Source organism: Polistes fuscatus, unplaced genomic scaffold (genome assembly GCF_010416935.1).
Source record: "Polistes fuscatus isolate 324 unplaced genomic scaffold, CU_Pfus_HIC Scaffold5, whole genome shotgun sequence".
Classification (NCBI taxonomy): domain Eukaryota; kingdom Metazoa; phylum Arthropoda; class Insecta; order Hymenoptera; family Vespidae; genus Polistes; species Polistes fuscatus.
The window spans coordinates 5,981,272-6,007,766 of NW_025113129.1; the positions used below are offsets into that span (position 1 = coordinate 5,981,272).

General features: G+C 33.1%; 1 protein-coding gene across 9 annotated transcripts in view; it reads right to left on the reverse strand.

Annotated features, from left to right (window-relative positions):
• LOC122522451 (dachshund homolog 2) overlaps positions 1-26,495 on the reverse strand; it is a 213,124-nt gene that overhangs the window by 160,967 nt on the left and 25,662 nt on the right. For 5 of the 9 annotated variants that reach the window (XR_006305059.1, XM_043643602.1, XM_043643594.1 and 2 more), the window contains exon 2: positions 14,674-14,688. The exons of the other annotated variants lie outside the window; for them this stretch is intronic. Coding sequence is in view for 4 of the 5 variants with exons in the window: in XM_043643602.1 (XP_043499537.1) it covers positions 14,674-14,688 (15 nt within the window). In the remaining variant the exon portion in view is untranslated. The remainder of the gene's footprint in view (positions 1-14,673; positions 14,689-26,495) is intronic. 9 annotated transcript variants of the gene reach the window in all.

Genomic DNA, 26,495 nt, shown 5'->3' on the forward strand with positions numbered 1-26,495 from the left:
AGTGTATTCGCAAATATAATATCCTCATGTTATTTCGAAAAGAGAATCCAGCCAATCGGAGAAAGAAGTTAATGTGAACCATCCAGGTGCGAAAAGGTAGAGCTCTTACACGGCGAATATATACACTGAATATAAGAACCTTATCGTTCTTTATTATTCCAAGCGAATCGATGTGGTTAAACGAAACTCACGTAGAAAAAATATATGTATATATCATAAATAAATGTGTATGTGTGAAAGTAAATTATGCTTGTTTAAAAATAATAATAAGAATAATATATACCAACGTGACATAATAATTTGAATATATTCAGATACGTATAACAAGATAATACGAATTCGTCGTTAAATTTATTAAACACGATAAAACAATCGTATATCTTATTCGATTAATTAAATAAAAGTTTTTTTATAAAATAACGTGTGTATGACAGTACGTGTGTGTATATTTATATATATGTATAATATACATATATTATACCCCCATAGTTATAATCTGATTATATTACTTAATAATCGGCAGTAGTAATAATAATTGCGCAAGAGGTTATATTATTTAATCCTAATGGCGGTCTCTGATCATTAATTATTATAGATATACGGTTCAGTTATAATTGTTGCTTTAACGTTCGAGCAAGAACGTGTGGCGTTGGTCAGCTATAATTAATGGCTACAAAGGCAATAAAATATCGACTATAGTAACAGCGAGTAATTATTAACGAATATTAACGTTTATCATTTCTTACGCTTTTTCAAACTTCGAACGTGTTGTAACCTGGCTTCTACGACGACTGCATTATTACATCTGCTAACTCTTGACCCTGTTTTCTTTTTCGATCATAAACAATGACTGATTGTGAATTCGTTATAACGATATCAGATGAATTTTCTACGAATTATTTCAATCGTAAACAACACGCTGCTATTACACGAATTTCAGAATGTTCTAAGATCGTATTGGTTTGTTTTTATGTATGATGATCTATATGATGTAATAATAATAATAATGATGTATAAATGTATGGATTTAATGAAGTAGTTCATTATTGTACAGTATATATTGTATTATTAAATATTGTACAGTATTAATACTGTACTCGATGATTTCATTGATTAGAAAAATTTTCTAATTTAAAAAATTGTAAAACCATATCCTATAAAAAAAATATTTAATAGATTATCATGTATGATTCGGAAAAATAATGAAATTTAGAAAAATTTTAAATACTATAAATAATTCTACACAATATTGGTCTTCGTAAAAAAAAAAATAAATATATCAATATTACAAATAAATTGTAGAATGTATTATTTGGAAAAACGCTATTTGTCAAAAGAAAAAATAAATATATACTAATATTTAAAATATTACAAATATAAAACTAATCTTATGTCATATTGATCTTTGTAAAAGAAAAGAAAAGAAATAAAAAAAAAAAGAAAATAGATAAATCTATATATATATATATATAAATGATATCAATAGTAAAGAGGTGCGGATATACGAGCGAGAAAAGTTTCGTAATCGTCGATTAAGCGTGGAAATAACGTAATAACATTCGGTGTTTCCCAAAGGGGTTTACGGACTACTCTTCCGGCGCTCTGTCGCGTTGTTCGCTTATTATTTTAACATGGAGCCGAGGAGTAGCAAGCAACGCGTCCGACGGCTGTCGGTAGATGTTAAATTAATACCAAGAGCGCTAAATGCGCCGTGTGAAACGGTCAGGTGCTCGAAAAGCGTGTCGTCCCACGTTACGATCCGTCAACCATTCTCTTCTATCCTCCTTTGATTAAACAGAGAACCAACGATCCCGTCTTTGCCTAGCCCTTTTCAAATCGTCCTACTAACTCTTAATGAAATTCGTGATTAGGCGATTCGATCTTAACCCCAAAAATCCTCCCCCTACACCAACCACCCACCTCTCACCATCGATTTATCGAAAACAATTGTTGTAACATTTTACACGTGCATTATATTTCTATTTACTTAACAATATGTGCTTCTGTATTTTTATATAGATGTGTATGTAGTTGTAAATTGTTTGTATAGATTAGGTTCATTAGAAAAATTTTATGTACTAGTATTTACAATTACAAATTAGACATATATATATATATATATTAGTGTAATTATTTATGTAGGTAGTTTAAAATCTTTCTATTTATCTAAATGAATAATTACAATTACAAATAAGATATTATCCTAATTATTTCTCTACACGGATAATAGATAGAGAAAAAGATATATTTTTATTAATATTTCTTCTTCATTAAAATAATATCTGATTTCTAATTAGAAAAAATCTTTTTCAAATCACATCTCTTACTATTTTTTCTCTCTCTCTATATATATATATATATATATATATCACGCGGTAACGAAATAATATAATTAAAAAATATTTCTAATTAAATAAATACAAAATGAAAAGAAGAAAGAAAATTGATCAAGGATTTATAATACTTCGTAAAACAAAGGGGAAACAAATATTCTTGATGAAAGTCTAATAATTAGGCGAATAACATTGAAGAAGAAAAAGTTAGCAAGACTTAATGTTAGTACTGTTACTTCGAAGGTAAGTTAAGGTTTCAAAAAGTCTTGAATCGAAGGGAAGAACAAATCTCGGTTGGCCTTAGGAAACGCAAACGCAAACCACACGGTACATTATTAATCGCTGTTACGAAGCTGTTCAGCGCATCGAGTAGCCTTGATTAATCGGTGCCACGTTCGAGATTTTAATTAATCCGGCCAACGCTCTTCTCTGCTTACGAACTTGTAGACTTTCTCTCTACCCTTCTCCCCTCTCTTTCTCTCTTTCTTTCACTGTGTCGTCGATCTTGCTAACATTCTTTCTCTCTCTTGCACTAAAAAGTTGCACGCGAAAAGTAGATTGCCTTGATCTTTTTTCTTTCTTTTGTTAACTTGCCTTGCCTTCGACGATATCACCATCGAGAGTTTAAGCGAATATCGAATCAATCGAAAGATAAAATAAAAAATAAAATCAACCTTCAAAAATTCCAACAGCATTGTACACTCTGGAATACCCTTTTGTTCTTCTTTAATAATAAATTCCACAGTAAAAGAGAGAATTCTTGTCTAAAGATCTTCCCAAAAAATGCTTCCGAACAAAATATCGATTTTACGCAATCGTATAAAGAATATGCAATAGTTGGAAATATTTTGTTCGCATATTCCTATAAAACCATAGATAATATTATATTAAACGAGAGAAATATATTCATATTAAAAAAGAAATAGAGAAAGGAATTGCAATAATGTCGGATGAAAGAAAGAAAAAGAGATGAGAAAGAGAAAAAAAAAGATAGGAACAAAACAAAAAGAGAGAACGTACCCCCTCATGAAATTTTCTAAATCGAGACTTACGAGAAGTACTATACTGCACTGTACATTATACGTGTACTCGTGGCAATAGAGAAATTCGTGAAAACGTATTATCGATTTCCGAAGAAATTTCTTCTTCTTGTTTTTTTTTCTTTTCTTTTTTTTTTATCTTGTTCCTGTACCATCTTCAATCCCCTCTCAACTTTTGCTGGAGAGAGAGAGAGTAATCGATGAAAAGAAGAGGAACATACTACCACTTCTGGTGGTACTGATGGTAGTGCTGGTGTTCTGATGATGGTGTGCTTGCTTCGAAGCGGAGGTGGAAAAGTATTCCATGGAAATATTTCCGTTTTTACGTAGAACGTAAAGAGAGAGGGTGAGAGGAGAAAGGGCGAGAATAGAGATAAAGATGGAAGGGTGAGAGAGAGAGAGAGAGAGGAAAGGGAATGTGTGGGACGAGGAGAGAAGAAGGAAGAGAGGGAGGGAGGAAGTTCTGATTTCATTAGGCTCCGTGTTATGCGATTAATTAAGTCGCGAGCTCGAGGAAAAATAAGAGAGGAGAGCGGATCGGACTCCTCACCCTCTTCATTTCTTTCTTTCTTTCTTTCTTTCTTTTTTTTTCGTTTCTTTTTACTCTCTTCTTCTCGTTCGTACCACACTTCAGAACGGCTACAGAGTACAGAGAAAAAAATTAACTCGAGACATTTCGAAGGGAGAGTTGTTAAAAGGGAGAAAAAGAGATAGGTGATAGGAAGTAAGAGAGAGAGAAAGAGAGAGAAAGAGAGAGAAGAAAAACTTCTCAACCCTCCACCCCCACGGCAAAGCGAATTAACGTAAAGAGAACTCGGCTTCATGGCCGAGAGTACAAATTCTTAAGCACCATGAAATACGCTTGAGGGAGTGGTAAAAAGAGGGATGATACTAGAATTGCTCGATCAGTTTCATCTTTTTTCCTTTTCTTTTTTTTTCTTTTCTTTTCTTTTTTTAAATGATTACATTTTCTTAACGTCGCGTGAATAGCTATTTGATAATTTTTTCAATCCTTGTACTAGAAAACAAGTTCAAATATTAATAATATAATAAAGAATACAATCTAAGAGATCGATGGATTAATTTTGTAATAAAAAACTAGAAGATTTAATCGGTGATCATATTTTCTTTACATCACGCACATGATCTCAACGAATTGATAATTTTATTACTTAAATACTTTATATACAATATAAACAACACAAATTAAAAAACGAATGAATAAATTTGTGAATGAAAAATAGAAGATTTAATTGTCGTATGAATTAGAAAGTCGTATGAATTATATATATATATATATATATATATATATATATGTGCATGTATATACACATATACTTACATATCATTGGCTGACGTTACTGCTATATTAGCATATATAATATTTAATGGTAGTGTAGCATATATATACACATATATATATGCATATCTACATATAGATATAGATATATATATACACGTACACACATAACACATACCACACACATACACACACATACATACATATACATTTAGGCACATAGGTATATTCGGTGGTTGGTGGGGCGCGGGCAAAGATGTATAATTGCGTTACCCATCGAATTCAGTTATACGAGCATGGCGAGTCTGATGCATAAAATGACAGGGCCAAATTCAGTTATAGTTCGCTTCACAAAGCGAATACGGCCGCGTCGTTAATATCGCGCGCCGTTGCGAACCGGTGTCACATTGTTACCGGAATTTTCGTCCGACCCGAAAAGTCATCGGAAAGCCTGTGTGTGCCACGATATATGCTGAAAGGAATGAGACAGAAAGAGATAGAATATATGAAAGATAGAAAGAGATAGGAGAAAAAGAGGAGTCTCTTTCATGCTCTTCTACCACAGGACGATTCTTTTCTTTTCCTTTGATAGCTTCCTCCACGATATAGGCCTGTTCCATACTAATAAATAAATCTAATGATTAAATAACCGTAATTCATTTCCCTTAGTGTCTCTGGTTGTGTTATACATGATATCTATCTTATTCTTTAATTCATTTGATATAATATGATTTAAATAATACAGTAACATCTAATACTTTGATTAATCGTTTTATCTATCTCTTTTTCTTTTTCTTTTTCTTTTCGTATCTGAATATATTAAATTATACTATTGCACTTTATGCTTATACTATATCTATCTCATATTAATTAGAAAAAATAAAATTTTCTAACTAATGTGATTAGAGATTCTTGATGGCAATGATGAAGTATGCTATATATTATACAGTATATATATGTATGTACTATGATGTTTCGTTCTATCTATCTATCTATCTATCTATCTCTTTCTCTCTACGCCTACTAGCATGCGGCAGCACTCAATCAGAAGTCATAATACATTTACCGCGACCTAATGAAGAGTTGATGAAAGGCTACCGCTGGGAGATGCTAAGCAGTGGTTCTCAAAATCTACACCGATCGAACAATTATTTTATACATGAGAATAGAAATGAATAGAAAAATTAAATCGCCATGAAAATAATCAAAAAAAGAAAAGGAAACGGAAACAAAGGAATTGATTTTTATCGTAAATAAGAAATATGAATTCTCGTAAATAAATTTAATTCGCATTGAAACACGTGCCTTTGTGAAATAATGAATTGTTTTACGTATTATCTCGTATGTACTATCTCTTATCTATCATTATTAGTATAATATAATGTTGGTTTCGAGAATAAACGAAAGGTGAAATAAAATGGTTTCTTTTCTACGCGTGAAAATTCTATACGTAAAAGAAAAGTTCGGAAAACTGATTAAAATCGACCTACTCTCCACGTTGCAATCTTGTTAGAGTCCCTAGGCAACGTGAAATAAATATCAATGAGATTAACTTTCCTCCGAAACTAGCGCCTACGAAACCTCTACTCTTTTCGTTACGTCAAACTGTTAACGCATACTCCGATCATAAATACATATTTACATTATAATATTAAATTAATCACGAGAGTAAGATGCATTGAAAATATTTCTAATAAAATTAGTAATGTAATTAAAAAAAACTATTTATATATGCATGTGTATGTATGTGTACGATAGATGATTAATAATTGTTATCGTAAGATTTATATTACAAATATTTTAAATAAAATTGGAAAAACCATTAAAAATACTATGTACACATACATACATGTGTACGATAAATAAAAGAGTAAATTTAGAAAAGGGAAAATGAAGGGATTTTTAAAAGATAAAAAAGTCAAGTAACAAATAGATTGAGTAAAAAATAATAAAAATAAACACTACGACCATAAATGCATATTTACATTATAAAATAAAATTAATAATTGCGATAGTAAGCTATGTTTAAAAAATATTTCAAATAAAATTGACCGAAAATAATAACGAAAAACACTATGTAAATATGTATTTATTCGAGCGATAAATAAAAGAATGAATTTAGAAAGGGGAAAAAACGAAAGAGATTATTAAAAGATAGAAGAAAAGTCAAGTGGCAAATAGACTTAGTAAGAAATGATAGGAGTAAATCTGACGTATCTAGAAAATTACTATGGTCATCGTCTTCCCTTTCTTTCTTTCTTTCTTTCTTTCGCTTTCTACATTGACGAGCGACTCATAATCCTAGGAAATTAAAAATGCCCGCTTACATCTGAAACGTTTCAAAGGGCGGCCCATGTGGCTGGCCACCCTCTTAGTCCATATCACTCTCTCTCTCTCTCTCTTTCTCTTTCGGTTCAGCATCCCTAGGTTGGTCCAGCTACGCTCCATTTACAGAAACTCCATCAAAGGGATTGTGGCATTACGCTTTAGAGTTTAGAAGGCAGGAAGAAAACGAGCAGTTTGTGTTCGGTCGAGCCGATGACTTGGAACGAAGTGCCGACGAAACTTTCTCTCTCTCTCTCTCTCTCTTTCTTTCTCTCTCTTTCTTTCTTTCCTTCGCTTTGGTAAGAGTATGTACACCTTTCCTTTTCTATCTTACCAAAGTCGAAAGAAAGAGAGAGAGAGAGAGAGAGAGAAAAGACTCACGGACATTTACCCGTGTCTCCACCGTAAATGAGTATTTGCCTTTGTGAATAAATAAAATGCATTACAAAGTTCCCGTGTGTCTCTCGTGTACCAGAGAAACGGGAGAAATGACGCTGGTAGTTCCTGCTTACGAGTGTAAGTATAGGGAGAGAGAGAGAGAGAGAGAGAGAGAGAAAGAGAGAGAAAGAGAAAGAGAGAAAGCAAATGAGAAAGCTAAGTAAGAGAAAGAAAGAAAAAACATCTACTAGCAGACTTTGACTTTGAAGGGAGTGACATTGAAAAGGGAAACGCGAAAGATGTGTGCAATAAGAGAAAAAAAAGAGCAAAGTTATATACAGTATAAAAAGAAAGAGAACGAGAGAGAGAAATAAAATATTGTTAATGACTAAAAATGAATAGAAAGTATGTATTCACGAAGGTTGTGCTTACACGATGCGAATGATTAAAAAAATACATTTCGCAGGATATAATATAAAAATTAACTATATATATGTGTGTGCGTGTGTACAAACTTATTACAATGTATACGTAAGTAATTTTTCTAAACAGTACAATGAATCAAACCTGGAAATAAATGAATAATAATAATTAATGATAAAATTAAATTTCTTATTCTACTTCTTCTTCTTCCTCTTCTTCTTCTTCGATGTCTTCTTCATATATATCTTTCTCTCTTTCGAGAACACATACGTAATATATATATATACGCATATGGAATGTAATTATTCGGAATACATTTCTAGTTTAGCATCGTCAAGTAACAACTTCCGCGATTAGATCGGTAAGCTCGGTGTACGCGAGTAACTCGGATCGATACTACGTGCACCGCGTTTAATTGACGCATTAAGGATCGAGAAATGCAGCCCCGTAGAAAATTAATGAGTCGAGCTTACGCTGCGTAACGTTATATGCTAGTAACGTACCGTTGCGATGGCCGTTAAATCCGGAGACCCTCCTAGATACGATATGATCTAAAAATATATTTTAATTTTTCACACCTATTAGAAAAAAAAAATACAGAAATAATCAAATTCTAACAAATTTTATTCCAAACGTTTCCATGTACATCCCCGTATGTGACAAATGAATTATTATACGATCTGTGATCTAAAAATTTATTCTAATTTTTCATACCTGTGTTTCAAAAGAAGAAAAAATATTTAGATCCTAACAAATATGCTTTAAGCGTTTCCATACGCATCTCTGTAAGCGACAAATTAATAACTATAATATATAATTAAACAGACGAACATTTACTGTACATATGTTGTTTAATTATATTTAATTAGAAATAATAATTATACTATTCATACTAATATAGTATTATAAGTAGAAATTAATCTGACTGTATTTAGTATCTAATATAATTCTAACACTATTCATAATAAAATTTCATTAATATTGATACTAATTATATATCGTGTCAATATTAAATACTCAACTGTTTAAATATAAACAACATAATAATCATAGTATTCGTATTAATAATGTATGATAAGTAAAAATTAATATGAAATGCATGACTCTGTTTAGTAATCTTATAATAATTCTAACAACATAATTAATATTTTACCACTAATTATAATCGTATAAATATTAAATACATAAATAACATAACTGTTTAATACAAATATGTACAATACGTGTTCAACATATCGTTCCAATAAAAATATTCGTTTTCAAAAACTTACGAATAATCTAAACTGCAAGGTCGAACGAAGTACACCGAAGCGTGGTCGACGTATAAATAAAATCACGATCATTAATTAGGTCCCGTTCGAGGTGACTTTTCGTAAATATTCGTAGTTACTCGTCAAAGTTCGTGAATCCTTGATAGAAGAAGAAAAATAATATAACAATAGTGGCAAAGAAGTAGGGGAAAGTTATAGATGTTTGTAAAGAGGTGAAATAGGAGTGAGTGGAAGAAAAGGGTGAGTGGGAGGGGGGTTAGAAAGTGGAAAGCGCTTGCAAAGGGAGGAACATCTAAGACAATGAGATACGAGCCTTTGCAGTAATCCTCAGACCTTCCTTCGAGTATCGACATTAATTCCCTTGGCCCCAGCTTTTAACCGGAACAGACGCACCCTATAATAGGCAAGTTGGAATCCAATCTGCAAGTTTGCAAATTCAATTCGACCGTCTTCTTGCCGCTGAGAAGAGCATAGAACGAACGAATGAACGAACGAACGAACGTGTTGTACTGTGTTATGTTAAAGAACACAACAACTGTATCGATAAGTCTCGATATCTTTGCTTTCAAACTTCCTTACGATTATCTTAATCTTTTTATATGAGAAACCATACGATTAGATTACTTGTAGATACGTACGTGTGTATTTGAAAATAAATATTTATGTTTGCGTTGATCGATGTCAACGTTTCTAATCTTAATTATTGATTTCATTACTTTTCTTTCAATATCTGGTATTTGAAAAAAAAAAATTATAATATCAGACGAAGAAGTATGGTTAATAAAAAGGCGATTAGAAATGCATTCGATATTATTTGAAAGTCGTAGTTCGTTAAGTATTTTCTATATCTAAATTAATACGATCTTTTATATAAAAGGTAGCCGCTTGATAGGGGATATTCAAATGAGCTCTCACCGCACTTTATGCCATTATGTTTTTAAGCCATATCTAATTTCGAATCGCAATTATAGTGTTTTATTACTTTAATAGGTATATCTAATATTATGCGTAAAAGCCCTGTGCTATGCTTCCGTATGGATACACGGGTTGTACGCACGCTTCGGATAAAAATATAATAAATCCGTTCGTCTACCTACACCTACACACCAACGTATACACACATTTATATGTATACATACATATGTGATACTATCGTTGTTCGTGTCCCTATACTACATCGTATCTGCCAACGCCTAATTTAATGTAATAACATTTGATACTCGTTTAACGCTCGACGAGCGCTTTTAGAAATTTTCTATCGAAATATCGGTTAGGATGAACGCGTATCACCGAACAATCAATCAGTTTTATCTAGCATCGCTTTAAAATTTTTTAATTGTTCAAAATAAATCATTTATCTCGTTAATATCGTTCTTTTCATTTAAAAACTTCAACCTACATGCATGAACATTTTGTTGGTTATGCAGAATACATCATTTTCTAATGCTCCTAATCTTCGAATAAAAACATTATGCATTAAAGTTAGATTAAATCTGACATTCTTTCTGATACTTCTAATGGTTTTAAAAATTTAAATATAGATCAGAGAATGTGTGCAAAAATCAAATGCCATAAGCATCGAATAGGAACGACGATCCTGACCTTAGACTTCTATTAGCTCAATTTCCTTCAAATGTTAATCGCTTCTACGACCTTTCCTACGATTCCTCCACTTCGATCTCGAATGAAAATGAAAGAAAGAGAGAGAGAGAGACAGAGGGAGAGAAAGGGATAGAAATAACAAGAAACTCGAGTTCTCCGTTCTTCCCTGAACCCCCTCGTGAATCATTCAAATTGGATTCCTTGAGAGCTACCTCGACGTACCACAGTCGCAAAACTTGATTTAGAACCGAAATAATTGTCGAGAAAACGTCGACAGTGTTGAGTAGTCGAATGAGTAGTCTCATTTAATTCGAGACGTAATTCAAAGAGTAAACAACGTATTACACATAGATAGAAAATTATGTTAATTGAATGTGTACTGACTTTAAATAAATTTAAAACAAAACCTATATATATATATATATACAAATAAAATGTGCAAAAGATACGTAAAAATAAATAATGAATTATAATAATTTTATATTTAAATATCAAATTAGAGAGAGAGAGTAGAGAGAATAAAATATATATGTACAAATTGAATCAACAAATTTAAAATAATTTTATATTATATAAACGATATATTTGATATTTAAATATAAATATAATATAATATTTTGTGTGTAAATTATAAAAAAATAACTAATAAATAAATAAAGAACGAAAGAAAAAGAGAGAGAGAAAGAGAGAAAGTAAGATTTAGGAAACAAGTTAGAATATAGGAAACAAAGTTGGAGAGTAGAATTTCACGTCGGTCTACTCGTTCCATTCGCATAAACGCAATAATTCGAAAGGGGTTGAGCGAAAGATGAGGGGTGGCAGGAGAGCGTGGCATGCGCGTAAATGTAGTTATAAATAAATCTAGAAGCTCTTAATGTTTGCCAGTCTCGCGGAAGTAGAAAGATAAAGGGTAAGAGAAGGACGGGAGGAGAGGAGGATGAGGTAAAGCTTGTGAGAAGGTGAAGGAGAAAAGGAGGAAGCCAAAGAGACGGGGCAAAGAAAAGCTGCGGAAGGGTTGAAGAGGCTGCGGAGAAACCGTGGCCGAAGGGCTTCTCGAGGGGGCTCTGAAGGGTCGAACGCGTGCCGAGCTAGTCGTCTCTTTGCTACAAACCACTCCCGTTTCCTCACCTACTCCCTTTCTCTTCTTACACTCCTACAACGTTTCTAACTTCTCGAATCTCTGGTCCGATTGCTTCTTATTTCAAAAAAATAAAACACAAAATTAAAAAACAAATAATAAGTATAATATTTTTTATTCGTTCGTTATGAATTCGATTTAATTAATTGCAAGGTCGTTTCAAATATCAACCTGTTAACCGTTATATGTGTCATGCTGTAAAAAAGAAATCATCTTTTATAAATTTTATTATATAAAGAATAGCTCTTTTCTTTTTTTTTAAATAACGCATATTTGCGACCTAAAAAGTGAACACTAAAAAATTATATTAAATATCGAAGTGTTCTAACTTTGAATCTACATTAAATTAATAAGATTTCTAATACGTCCTATTTGAAGAAAGAGAAAAAAAAACTCGATAAGCAAAAAAAATAAAAATAAGCGAAAATACATTTTTTTTTCTTTTTCTATTTTATTTAAAGATTTCGCGATGCATTTTTTCTCTACGAAGTAAACGCGTGTGTACACATAGTATAAGTAAAATGCGTTTCGTTGAGCGAGCGCATTCGCGAAGAAGGCAAGGAGAGCAACGTACTATTCTTTGATCATAGGGGCTATCCTCTTAATTTGTTTCTCCGGCAACGATCTGCTTTGGATAAGAAGCTAACTTCCCTCTCTTTTACTTTATCTTTCTCTCTCTCTCCCTCTCTTTCTCTTTCTGTGTTACGGTGGATTCGCACGCCAAGCAAAGAACTCACGGCGTTCAGCTTCGCACGCTCTTGGAAACCGTATTACGATAATTCGCTAACCTTCCACCTTCTACTACTTCCCCCTCCCTCCCAACCTCCTCCTCCTACTCTTTTTTTCCATCACCCCCTTCTTCTCTTCAACTTGATTCTTATTCAAAGTAAGATAAATTAATTATTCGAGAACGAGTTCGAATCACTTTGGTCTCTCTTTCTCGTCTTACTTTTTAAAGGAAGTATCTTCTTCTTCTTTCCCTTGCAACTGATTTTTCATGACTCTGCACTTTGTTTGTTTTTTCTTTTTTTCATTCTTCCTCGTATTCGACGAGAGAAAACTCTGTTAATCTATCTCAATTGTCAGATTAAAAATTTAAACGAAACGAAATAACGATTTGCATCATTCATTCTTGTCGATCGGAACGATTATTGGTAATTAGAATGAATCGGGAAAACAATTAATTTTAGAGTTTACTTTATGAATTGAAATAAAAAAAAAATACAATGGAAAAGAAGGAAGGAAAGAAAATAAAAAATGAGTTCTCAATTTCCGGCTAATTTCTAAGGTATTTGTCGCGAATAAGTTTTCGCTCGAAAAGAGTCCTATCTCTTCTCTTAGACGTTAGGAATATCTAAGGAAGAACGCGCGGGAAAGGGCAACCCCGTGTGAAATGAGTCGCGAAATTGTTCCGAAGGAATTTATCAATTTTCTTTGAGGGATTCTAATTGTACTAATTTGTCGATCCCAAGAGTAAAGGGAAAGGCAGTGGAATTCTATCGTTTAATCTTCAAGACCGTCTATCTTCTCTGTATCTATCTCACTCTCTCTCTTTCCTACTTTCCTTATGTTAAACCCTCGAAGTATCGAAAAAGGGAGAAATTACGATTTTATATTCGATCTTCTCTTATCTAATTAATCTATTTTTGTTTCTTTTTTTTCTACGTATATCATTTCAATAACATTCGCTAATCGTAAGTACAAATCCTAAATTTCAAATGAAGATTAAAATAAAATCAAAGATAATTTCAAGAATTCAATTTTTCTAGATCTTTCAATCTCATATTACGCACACACACGCACACACACACACTCACATTGGGTTCAATCGTATACAAAATAGTAGAAAAATTTTCGATATAAATTAGAAGAAAAAAATAACAATAGAAGATGAGTGAAAATAAGGTAAAGAAAAAGGAACAAAAATAAAAAGATAGGAAGAAAGGGAGATAGTGGACTCGAAAAAGAAAGAATCGAGTGAGTGAGTGAGTGAGTGAGTGAGTGAGAGAGAAAGAAAACTCAGGGCCGATATCAAAGCAGAGCAAACAATACGGCGAGATGCTGATGCGATTGTATTATGGTTAGTGGACCGATGATCCATTGTCTCGTCACGTTCTACCCACTCGGTTCTTTTATCTCGATCCCTAGAATATACTCGTATCTCGTCGTATCGAGTGAGCATCCATCGAAAGTAGCACGCTTCTGACGCCTTCCGAGGGGTTCTTCGTAATACGAAATCTGCTAGTAGCAGGACGCGAATAAACCATTTTCGCACGCACCTATGTATCTATTATTATACTTTTATAGATGATGCACCTATGAAAAAGACTAAGAGAATGATATTCGATCCGTTTCCTTCTCATCTCTCCTATAGCATCAATTCATCTCTCATCGATCATTCATTCATTCATTCATTTATCTATGGATGATCAATGATACTCGAGATCGATGATACGATAAGAGAGAGAAAAAGTATAAGATTACGATTAGTTCAGTTTTTTGTATTTTTAACACATTGCGTAAAAATCACGAACAGTCTCATATACACGATGACTCTATGAATGAAAAATGTTTTTATTTAATTATATTAAATTTGAGTAGAAGAATCTACGAATGTATATTGTAATATTTAGAAATTTATCAATTTGAATAAAAATAAAGTACTATTAAAAATTTGCAGACTGCAGAAGCACGTCTGGCGAGCAATGTGTTAATAAATCTGAAAAACAGTGTTTAAAATATACAAAGTTATGTAGCAGATGATGAATAATTATCGGATAAAATTGTTTCGAATGAATAATATATGATGAAACGTACCCTTGTAAGTATTCTTGTGTTAACATTCAGGAGGAACAATAACTACCTTAAAGGAACGTACCTGCAACAGAAAAATATGAATAATTATTTAAGTATACGTATTAAGTATATATATACCTATAATGATTGAAATGATTCGTTCAAATACGTGGTTAGATTGTTGGATATATCTACAGATGTATATATATATTGTGTCAACGATTTAACTATGAGGATATTATTATAATCATGGGGTATACATACATAGCCCGTGTCGGATAGCATGATTACGAGGCTGAAATAAATGAAACCGGCGTGAAAACGAAATTGGATATACACGATGGCGGCGGCGGTCGCGGTGGTGGTCTCTCGAACGTAGTCACCGACGAAATTTATTTGCTTTTCATTCAAATCGCCTCATCTCACATTTATGTATTCCGTGATATTGCACTTTTTTAAACTCGCCTCCTTTCATCGTACTACGCCCGTTGGATATTAAGAGTCCTGACACAGCTCTGTATTACTCGTATAAATTTACTTCGAACAACGTTACATTCCTTCTTTCTTTCTTTCTTTCGAAGAAATTCTCCTTCCAAATATCCGTCGTCTAATTTGAACCGATTTGGAAATATAACACGAAACTTTTATTAGATTTAATCGATCATGTTTACGACAAAGAAATATACATATAATTCAAATATATTTCATTAGGTCAGAAAATTGTAAAAAAATTGCTTGAGTAAACAAATTCGTAAAAAAATTTCAAATGATTAATAAATGTTAATATTACAAAAAACAGATCTGGAGATATGTAAATAATTAAAATAAATTACATCGATTCGCGGAAAATAGTAAAAATAACTGTCTGTTCGCAAATAAATTTGGAATAAATCCAACTGATTAATAGATGTTAATATTGTAGAACTCGTGAAACGTTTAAATACATATCTGAAGAAATCCGATAGGAAAGTCACGTACGCGTGAAGATAGATAAATCCTGCAAATTAAAACGGTATAATATAATCCTGAAAAATTGCTCATAAATTTAGCTTCCCATAAGGGTTTGTTAAGTTGATCAGATTGGTAGGTAAGAAATGAAGTTGTATTGTACTAATTAACCTGCAAAGTAATACGATATTCTTTTTTGCATACTCGTAAAAACGTCCTTAATCCGTCATAATTCATACTTAATTTAAAGGATTGTTTGTATTTCTTAATTGTTTTTTTATTTTCATTAAAATTTAATCTTAAAATTAAAAAATTCATACATAATTGCTAAAAGATGAACAATTAGTAAGGATTTTATAAAGAGTACAGACAGGTAAGTTGAAAGAAAAATAGGAGGCGAGTGTTATCCTCGTATAATTGACTGGAAGTATTTTTAATCGAGCCATGAAAAAATGTACCGCGTGCCAACGTACGATGGGAGAGAGCAACGACGAAATAGAAAGAAAGAAAAAAAAAAAGTATATATATATAAACAAGGGAGGAGAAGAGAAAGAAACGGAGAAAGAAAAAAACTGAATGAAAAAGAGAGAGAGAGAGAGAAAAAGGGGAAAGAGGAAGTCTTCAACCTCCCATTTTCATTGTAGGCGTTGCTCGCGTTTTTAATCGACTCACCCCCCATAGGAAGCGAAATTCCTACGGTTAATTACACAGATTTCCAATGCACCATCGCAACCCCGTGGAATTTTTACGATTGCCGCCTTGACCGCTCTTTCTCTCTCTCTCTCTCTCTCTCTCTCTCTCTCTCTCTCTCTCTTTCTTTCTATCTTCGTTACTTCCTCTTTCTACTAGCACCACCACTACTACTACTCATCGGTATCGAATAGAAGGAGGGAAGAGGATTTGTACAACTGAAATATTCGAGGGATTTCATTTTATAAACGACCAACCTGTCCCTGCCACGTGCTACACCAACCCCTTTTAACGCCGAGCCGATCGTATCCGCTTTTGTCTCTTCTTCGATTCTCGCTACCGCGACGAAAACAAAATCATTTGCCATACCGGAATAACGAGAGAGAGAGAGAGAGAGAAATAAAGGGATTATATGAAATACCATTCGGCATGAATCCTGCCACCATTATTGATCGCGTCAATTAAACAAAGGCGTCGAACGAGATTCGATCGAACGTTTCTATATTCGTTAGAAAATATACTTTATATTATATATGAAAATAATTAATAACAAAGATAAACGAATATTTTTCAATTTATATTTATATTAATTTATTATTATTTTCAATGAATATTATATTTCAATTGAAAAACACTTTTAACTAATATCTAAACAATTCTAATGACAAAAAAGTGGCTAAACGCAATGTATAAAAGTGTTCTACAGACAAATTCTGGACACGAATACGGTCGGAAAAAACTAAAAGTGGCGATAAATCGGTGCCCCGAAGAAAAAAGCTCGGATGGTAGAAGAAAATCTCGCTTCCATAAATAATTCAAGTCCCGTCTCTTCTCGGACGAAATACGGGCACACCGACTACTACTACCACCCATCTATCCACCACCCCCTACCCATCCTCTTTTCTCTCTATCTTTCTTTAGGTAAGGTTGGCCGGTCAAAGGGGAAGAACCTAAGAACCTAATCTTTTCGCGAAAGGGTTTTCCGGGAGCACCTGAGAACCACCATGGAAAAGTCTTCCGACACCCCCTAAATACTTAATTCCATTCTCTCCTCTAATTGGACAGTTTTATTAAGGGATGCATATTTCAGATGGCATTTTTATTGTGTCCATTGGGAACGACACGGTGAACGAATAATAAGAAGAGAAGAAGTAGAAGAAGAGATAGTAGAGAGAGGAGAGAGAGAGAGAGAGAGAGAGAGAGAGAGAGAGAGAGTTTAGAGATGGGGTTCTGTAGAGAGAAAAAAAATTAGATTTCAACCCTTCGAAAAATATTAGCACGCTGGAAATAAGAGAGAGAAAAATATATAGACAGTGACTATGAGTTAAACGAGAAGAGACGACGAGAAGATACCGCAAAGAGGAAAGAAAGAGAGAGAGAATTCGATGAGAACGTACAACCCTTTGCCCTGGGCCATAAGCCATGGGCTACACCATGGTATTGTCTCGAGGATTAAAGTACAAAAGTGTAATTTCTCTGGGACCAAAAATGCTTTCGTACCACCTTATCAACTACGATCTTCCCTGTATATTCTTTTTTCTTTTTTCTTTTTTACACTCTCTCTCTCTATCTCTCTTTCTCTCTCTTTTTTTTCTCAGCGAGGCCAACAGTCTCGTATCAAGGAACTTAAGTGGTATCTTGATCGTTGTACGCAAGGTGTACTTACAAATCGCAAAAGGCGTTACGAATGTAAAGAAGATATACACACACATAATACACATATATAAAAGAAAATTCCATTTAATATATAATAATAATAAATTTCAAAGATGGAAAAATATAAATGAATAAGAAAATTGTAAGGATGAAAATAATTTGAAACAAGTAGAAGAAAATACGTTTGAAAATTGATTAAATTAAAAGAAGAAGGAATAAAAGGGAAGAAGAAAAAACAAAGAAAAAGAAAGAGAGAGAGAGAGAGAAAATCAGGTAGACGGTGAGCTCGTATAAAATTTTAATAAGTCTCATTCGGCGACCCTTTGAGGCCACCGAAATGAACGAATTAAAAGTTTCTCTCGCTTTAGTGGTCTCGCGGTTGACATTTCAGCTCGCCCGATGATCTCACGGAATTGCAGAACTTTTGTCGTTTCGAAAAACTGCGCGGGAAATTCAGCGACAAATTCCATGCTATCTCCTTGAATAACTCATGGATCCGACTGCTGGCGAATCTACCACAAACGACAAGGCTATCCTTTTAGTTTTATTTTTTTATTTTCATTTCATTTTAATAAATCGTTAAACCAAAAGTAAGTCATCACAATTACGGTCCTATGGCAATTAACTTGAACTTATGTCTTAAATCTTCACAAATAATTACGATTATTATTATCAATAGTTAATGAACAATTACCTGGAATGACAATTAATCAATTATCGACAATAATTTAACGCAAAACGTGATTAATAAATAAAAAAAATGATTTTAATCCGAATGATAGCGAAGAAACAAACGTCTAAGCAAGAAATAGGAAGATGATTCCGAGCCCTTTGCCAATAGATCTCGGTTTCTAGGGAGTGCGTGATCGGAGATGTTGCCCTTTTGCGAATACGAGGAAGCACCCAGTAAGATTTCAATTAAAACAACCCCCCCGGAACGATGAGGGGGGATTAGCAGTACGAATCCGTTTCATACCCCTCGCTTGGATCTCGGTTATGACACGGCATAAATATCAATGTAAATTGCTTTCGCACGAGTTACTGTTAACTCCTCTCTTCTTCCTCACCCCGCATAACCTCACCGTTCCTCTCTCTCTCTTGTTCGCTATCCAAAGATGGAAGAAAAGCCACCAAGACGAAACGACGAGGACTCATTTATGAACGCAATCATCTTACGGATTTTGCATTTATGAGCTTTAAATTGCTACCGTCTCTCGCAACTTTCCTCCAAGATTTCCATGTAATTGTGTCGAAAAGGAAATCACCTGTTATATTCTTTCCTACAATCTAATATTATTTTTATCTTAAACGGAAAATCGCGTATCGTGTATCCCCGATGACAGTGGTTATCTAATAATTCATACAACATCGTGAGATTTTTCGATGATTCATTTAATAAAAGATCTTCTGATTTAAACGAATAATCGTTCATCGTTTATTTAAATAAAAAAAGATCAAACTAAAGTTTACCAATGTATAATCGATAAGATATACGAAAGGATAGCTGTATTAGAAATAATAATAATAAATAACACAATGTAATGGTGAAAATCTTGGTAGGTACGAAGGTAAGTATCAGGAGGAAAATCATACTCTACGAAATCATAATTAACAGAATTATGTCGAGGGTAACTCGATACGTTTTCGAGAAACAAGAAGAGAGAAATACAGACAGAGAGAGAAAGAGAGAGAAAGAGAACTAGAGAAGGAGAAGAAAACAGACATGGTCGGAACTTTCGAGGGGATTTACATCTAAGAAGGAAGGGTTCCGTATGTATATGTGTATATATATACATATATATCAGTTAGAGAAAGATAAAGATAGAAATAGATTGTGAGAGTGAGAGAGATATTCAACCCCAACCGTCAAGAGAATGCAAACGCGTACGCACTCGTACGCGTGTAATGAACGTGAAATTAAACGGCACGATGTTTCCAACTAGCTCTACGTTCTCGTACGAGTCCAGGAGATTGCCTTTGCCTTATTCAAAAGGTTTTAATTACAATGGCTCCCGGATTGGTAGAACCTATCGGTACCATCTCATTCAGGGAATTCGATACGACCAAGTTACTCGATATTTTGATCAAGATTAATATATTCTCTGCTTTTGCAGAAAATGAACATTTTACTTATTCATTCGTTCATACATTTAATCAATTTAACCTCATTATAACACTTATTTTCTATATTATAATATCTTAGTTTTTTCATTGGCAATAACGTTCAAGATTTAATTCAATGAAATCTTCTTTTTTACATTATTTTATGTAATGATCCAAATTATCGTTGATAATACAAGCAAATTAAATCGAATTTAATGCTAGAAAAAATGAATAAATAAATTTAAAAATTGATTTTAATTATTTAGTTTTAATATTATAAAAGATCGAATTAACGCGATACTTCAACAAAATTCTGTGTAATATAAAACCAAAAAAAAATAAACAAAGGCATTGTAAGTTGTTACGTCATGGTAGAAAAAGAAACCAAAAATTCTGACGAGTGGCATCCAATTTTTCCACTCGAATTGGACAAATTCAAAGATCAACTCTCGCACTCTCGAAGGTAGAAGATCTCGTCACCTAAGAGGAAGATAAGAAGAAGAAGGAAGGCATCGACGAACGCGTCTCGACAATAAGCCCCTCGGGACACGAGTGTCCTTCTGCCTTTTTTCTGGGACAAACTGACGCCCTCCTGTAAGAGGAATCGGATCTTCGTCGATGCGTGAAAACCACCGAAAAAAATCCTTCAATCTCTTACGGGCCATTCTCTCTCTCTCTCTCTTTCTCTCCGCTTTTTTCATTTTCTGTCAGACCAAAAAAATAAAAAATAAATGATCAGACTTTTGTTTCTCTAATTCACACGTCATGCTGCATAAACAAAAAAAATATAAAAGAAAGAAGAAAGATTCTTATTAGTTTCTAAATTATCTTTGAAAAATTGGACGAAACAAAAGAAAGAAGAGAGAGGGAAAAAGAGAGAGAGAGAGAGAGAGGGAGAAATAGAGAAAGAAAAGAAACATGGAGGGTGACGAATCGAGGCTACCGAATTTTCACCTTTCGTAACGTCGCATCTGCCTGATGCGGAAGATCTCTTTGAGATGAGAAAGAAGAAGATAGATCTGAGAAAGAAAGAAAGAAAGAAAGAAAGGAATAAAGGTAAGGGCGAAAAAGAAGAACGAAAGCGAGCTAAGAGGGCGTTAACTGAACTTTAATGGAGATCTTAGATAAAACGTTGTTGGGTGCTCGTTGAAAGAACTCTTTGACGGATTACGCCCAAATCGTATCTGTCTACTCTTCCCATCTCATTCTCTCTTAACATACCTGACAAAAAGTGAAGGAGAAAGAAAGAGAGAGATAGAGAGAGAGAGAGAGAGAGACAAAGAGAAAGATAGAAATATATCGAAAAAAGGGATGATCGAGAGAATTTGAAGATTTAACACCGTGAAGTACGTAAGAAAAAGATAGAATATCGAAGCGTTGTTCTCTAGATTTTTCAGAACGAAATAAAGAAAGAAAAGAAAGAGACAGGTATTGAGAAGAGGAAAGGGGGAAATAGTTTTTGTCGATGGTGATTGAATTCGTATCGGTGTCACGATCTGTTCAGAGTTACAGTTCTTCATTCTTTCTCTTCCTTTTTCTCTTATTCTTTGCAATACACAGAACACCAATAACAACAACAACAACAACAACAGCAACATCTCGCTTTCGCTTCTTTCGAGATGCAGCAATTTTCACGTCCACCTTTTCAAACGTACCGCACGGTCTTTCAGAGAGACGCCTTTCTCTGTGTATGTGTATGTATGTGTGTGAGTGGATAAGTAAGTGTAGAGGTATGTATACAGGTAGAGTAGGTAGTAGGCATAATCGTTTTGCTATAACACGCAAGAACACGATTTCCATTCGTTCGAACGATTATCGTGAGAATTCGCGTATTCGTTTCTCGACTATCCTTCCAACCCTCTCTTCTCCAACCCTGTAGCCTCCTCCCTTCACTCCCTATTCGCATTTTGACAACGATAGCGTGTCGATCTTGATCGAAGAAATCCTGCAAAGTGATCGACAACTTAATTACGATAACGTATAATTGAATTATATATATTATATAATAATTAAGTTTATCATAATGAACGTGCTTATATCAATATAGTTTGTGAATATGATATATTTGTTGTTCGAATAACATCGAATAGGAAGAAGAAGAAAAAAAGAATGGAAAGAAATAATGTGAGAAACAAAGAGAGATTATTGGGACACAACCCCTTCGAGTTAAAAAGGAAGCTTTTCTCACTTTTTCCATCTTTGTCGAGCGGAAAATGCACAGCTCGTGCGAACAAAAAACAAGAGAAAGAAAGACCAAAAAAAGTAGAAGTGGTGGAAAAAGAGAGAAAGCTCAACAAGTCGAATAAAAAGGCCATAAATAAAGAGGAATTGTCTTTCTCTCTCTCGTTCTCTCAACGTGTTCCGGAAACACCCTTTTGCCCTCCGCCCTTCATCCACCCATACTCCGTTCAGACTCGCACCCTCGTCGTTTCTGCGAATGTCCCCGCGGACACCTGTTGCTATTTTCCTTTCTCTTTCTCTCTTTCTCTCACTTCAAATGTAGCTACAACAAAGAGAGAAACTCGAAGTATTGAGAGAGAGTGTGAAAAACAGAGAGAGAATGAGAGAAAGAAAAATAGATAAATCGAGTCGTTCTCGAATCGAAACTACCATAAGTATCCTCACACACATAGTTCGTCAAACGAAATACTCTCTCTAACTCTCGTATATCGGTCCGTTGGACTTGATTTACCCTTACGAAAAGACACCCTCTAGACTATCATTGCCGATGGGTGAGCGAGAACGCGTAAGTAATGTTTCTACGTTTGTTCCATTCTATGATTCTATTCAGTTCTATTCGAAGTTTAATTATTTATTAACACAATGAGATATACTATTTTTAAGACGATCAAAACGATTGAATATTTATAAGATAATATAAATCAATTTAAAAAGAAACACAAAATTATTATCATCACGAATATTATGTATATACGGACGCACATGTATATCTAATTGTAAGTAGAAAATTTTAATCGGCAAAATAATAATTTATCTTTTTATTTTCTGGTTAATATCGAACAAAATTTGTTACAAACAAATATATATGTTAAAGTATGTTAATTAACAAAATAATAACTCCGAAGTTAAAAATAGTAAAGATTTATAAAAAATAAAAAGTATATTAGTTTCTTCTTTTTCCATTTAACAAAAATTGGTTTTATATAATTAATGAATTATTTAATTGCGAAAAAATTCAACAAATAATATATACAAAAATAAAGGGTCACATGTCGAGCACAAGGTAAGATTACGTAATTCGTATACAGTTGTACAACAAACCCCTAATTGTAAATTAATTAAATTTCCTATTAATTTTTTTTTACTTTATCGCTTTGTTAAGACGAAAGTAGCACGTTGTATTTAACTTACTGATAAAATCGATCCCTTCGAAGTCTTAGTATTTCCGTCAGAATCACAAACGTCTCTCGTTGCGATTAATGGAATCCGGAGAACGCGACGATAGCGGGATATTATGCTTCAGGCTGGCCACTAATTGCAGGGTACCCTCGAATAAATTACGACGAAGTAAAATGCGGCTGGGTTGAGCTCGCGTAACTTTGCCTTACGACACTTTTCTTTGCCCCTTTTTTTCTTTTCTTTTTATTCCCTTGCTAAAGGAGAACGTTAAAAAGAGAGAAAGAGAGAGAAAGAAGGAGAAAAAAAATATCGAAAGAAATGGCCATCACCTGCAAGTCACAAGAAAGAAATATTCGGTTCATTTTATGTCCCAATATCGACAGATATTTCAATTTCTGACTCAAGTCCTGAGGAATCGACCTCTCGACCCTTAGCAAATCGAATTGTACAGAGCTCATCCCTCTACATACCCTGCTTCTTTTTCTATCAGTTCGAATCTTTCAAGAGAAAAGAGGAATGACTTTCTTTCGATTTTTCATCATTTCTGTTTTTTCAATTTTCTTCTATCGTGAATAACATTATTTTTATCGATTATTATTCGATATCAACATTACATCGATTCGTCACGTGTATTTCCGTTCTAATTATTTGTTAAATTGTTTATTTTATACTTTAATTTATGAGCAAGAAAATTTTTAATTAATATTCAAAAAATATTTGACGAAATGTTCAATGACTTTATTACTTTCTAATAATTAATGGAATAAATAAAATATAAAACAATTATAAAAAAAAATGTATAAAATAGAAATTAATATGCTAAACTTACTATAAATGATACTTCAACTTTTAACAAATAAAAAACGAATTTATCTAAGAAAGAAAGAAGTTCCTTCTTTAAAAAAAAGTAAAAAAGTTATTGCAACCCCCTCGTGAACTTATTCTTAATCGAATAATAACAACTCCGTCCATTACATTATTCCGTGTCGAATGCGTTTTCTGATTCTGAAACTTGAGAAAAAAAAGAAAAGAAAAGAAAATACAAAACAAGAAAAAAATAATAATAATAATAGTAATAATAATAATAATAATAATAAAAAGGTAAAACTCGAGCCTAATAATGTTCTGCTTTGCTCTTTTACTCCCCTTTTCGAGTGGACTGACTGTGCGAATCTCTTTCTATCTTTCTCTTTCTATCTTTTTCTCTCGATTACAACTTTTTATTGCATTTCCATTTCATCTCTCGCCCGGCTGAATAAAGAAAGGAAAGTCTCTTTGGCCGCTTGAATGACGAAGAAATTGAAACGAATGCGTTTTAAACCCGATTATTGCGCTAAGATCTGCCACCCTTAAGGGGAGAAAAACGATATTGTGATATATATGCATGTAAATGTAAATGTCTATGTATATTACATTGAAACGAAACGTTCATATTCGAGAGATTGCTATTCGAAACGATATCTCGTTTAATCTCGCGTGCTCGCAATTCCTATTACCATGGCTCGATCTACAAACTCGAATGATTTTTCTAGTGGACCGAGAATAAATGTTTTGCAATGTTCTTTCTCTCTTTTCCTCTTTTTCTTTTTTAACGGAAGCTAAAAATCACGAGTCACGAATAAAATTAACGAGGATGATAAAAAAAAAAGGTGAACGTTGTATAAACGTCTAATCAATTGTACCTAATTCTCGATTGCGAAAAATATATAAATTTCTTTTAAATCGTACTGAAACAAATCGTAAATAATATTATAACATAAGATAGTAATAAAAAATTTACGTCTATTCGATTGATACAATATTACTTTTAACGGAAGTTAAAAATTACGAGTAACTAATAAAATCAACGTGGATAATAAAAAGAAAACGTTACATAAACGTCGAACCAGTTGTACGTAATTGTACTAAATAAAATGTTAAATAATACTATAATATTAGATAATAATAATAATAATAATAATAAAATAATAATAATAATAATAATAATAATAATAATAATAATAATAATAATGATCTATCTTGATTAATATAATAGTACAATGAACACACACACGTTGCATATATATAATTAAATAAATAGTTAAAGGTATTATATTAGCGTGAGATACTTGAAAATATGTAATTAAACAAGACGTTACTTCGATAGATATGTCTTAAATAATTAACAAGATAATCATTTATAATTTCTTCTTATCATTTAACACGAGTCTAAGGACCCTTTTTTATGATTATTTTTTCCATGTCTCGTTATGCATTTGTAGAAATGAAATGGAACTCTTAATTGCACTTAACGTAGCTACATACTTTTTTCTCCGATCATGTCAGCTCGTTTTTATAAATACCTTCCGTTTCCTGCCGACGGAAACTGACAAGAAAACGATTATTTCTTTCTACGAGCACGTTTACTGTATACATGCTACTACCCTTATTTCCCTTTTTTTATTTTCCAAACTACATTATTATTTACAAAAGTGTCTTTTAACAATAATAATTAACGTCAGATTTTACGATGCTTAAAAGAAATCGCCGTCAAGAATACTGTAATCAAATTATTTTCATATATTAATATTTATAATATCGTAATATACATAATTTAAATTATCAATACAAAAAAGAAATAAAAATTCAAAATGTTTAATTATCACTTTTCCAATGTAGTATAAAGAAATGATGTGGAATATCGATTTTATGTAAAAATTTGTAAAGCAAAGTAAACGTTCGGTTAATAAACAAAAATGTCGTAGAAAAGGGAGGTTTTACCGTGATGCAGCGTCGAATCGAAAATAGAAGAGGAATAAAAAAAAAAAAAGAAAAAAGGAGAAAAAAAGAGAAAAACTATTCTCGCGAAAAGTAGAGAGAACGGTAAGATCAAGCAAAGCAAGCAAGGGCTTTGCGTCAATAGCGACCCTTCTCCTCCTTCTGTTAGCTACTGTGTGTCTCTTTTTCCCGAACGTATCTCAAATAATTCGGGGATGCGTAAAATCCAGCGAAGAGACCCATTTAGTGCAATAATCGGGGCGTAAACAATTTCAAGAGAGAGAGAGAAAGAGATGGAAGAGGTTTACAGGGTATTTAAGTGGAGGGCAGAAAACATCGATGATGATGATGATGATGATGATGAAGAGCATGGTG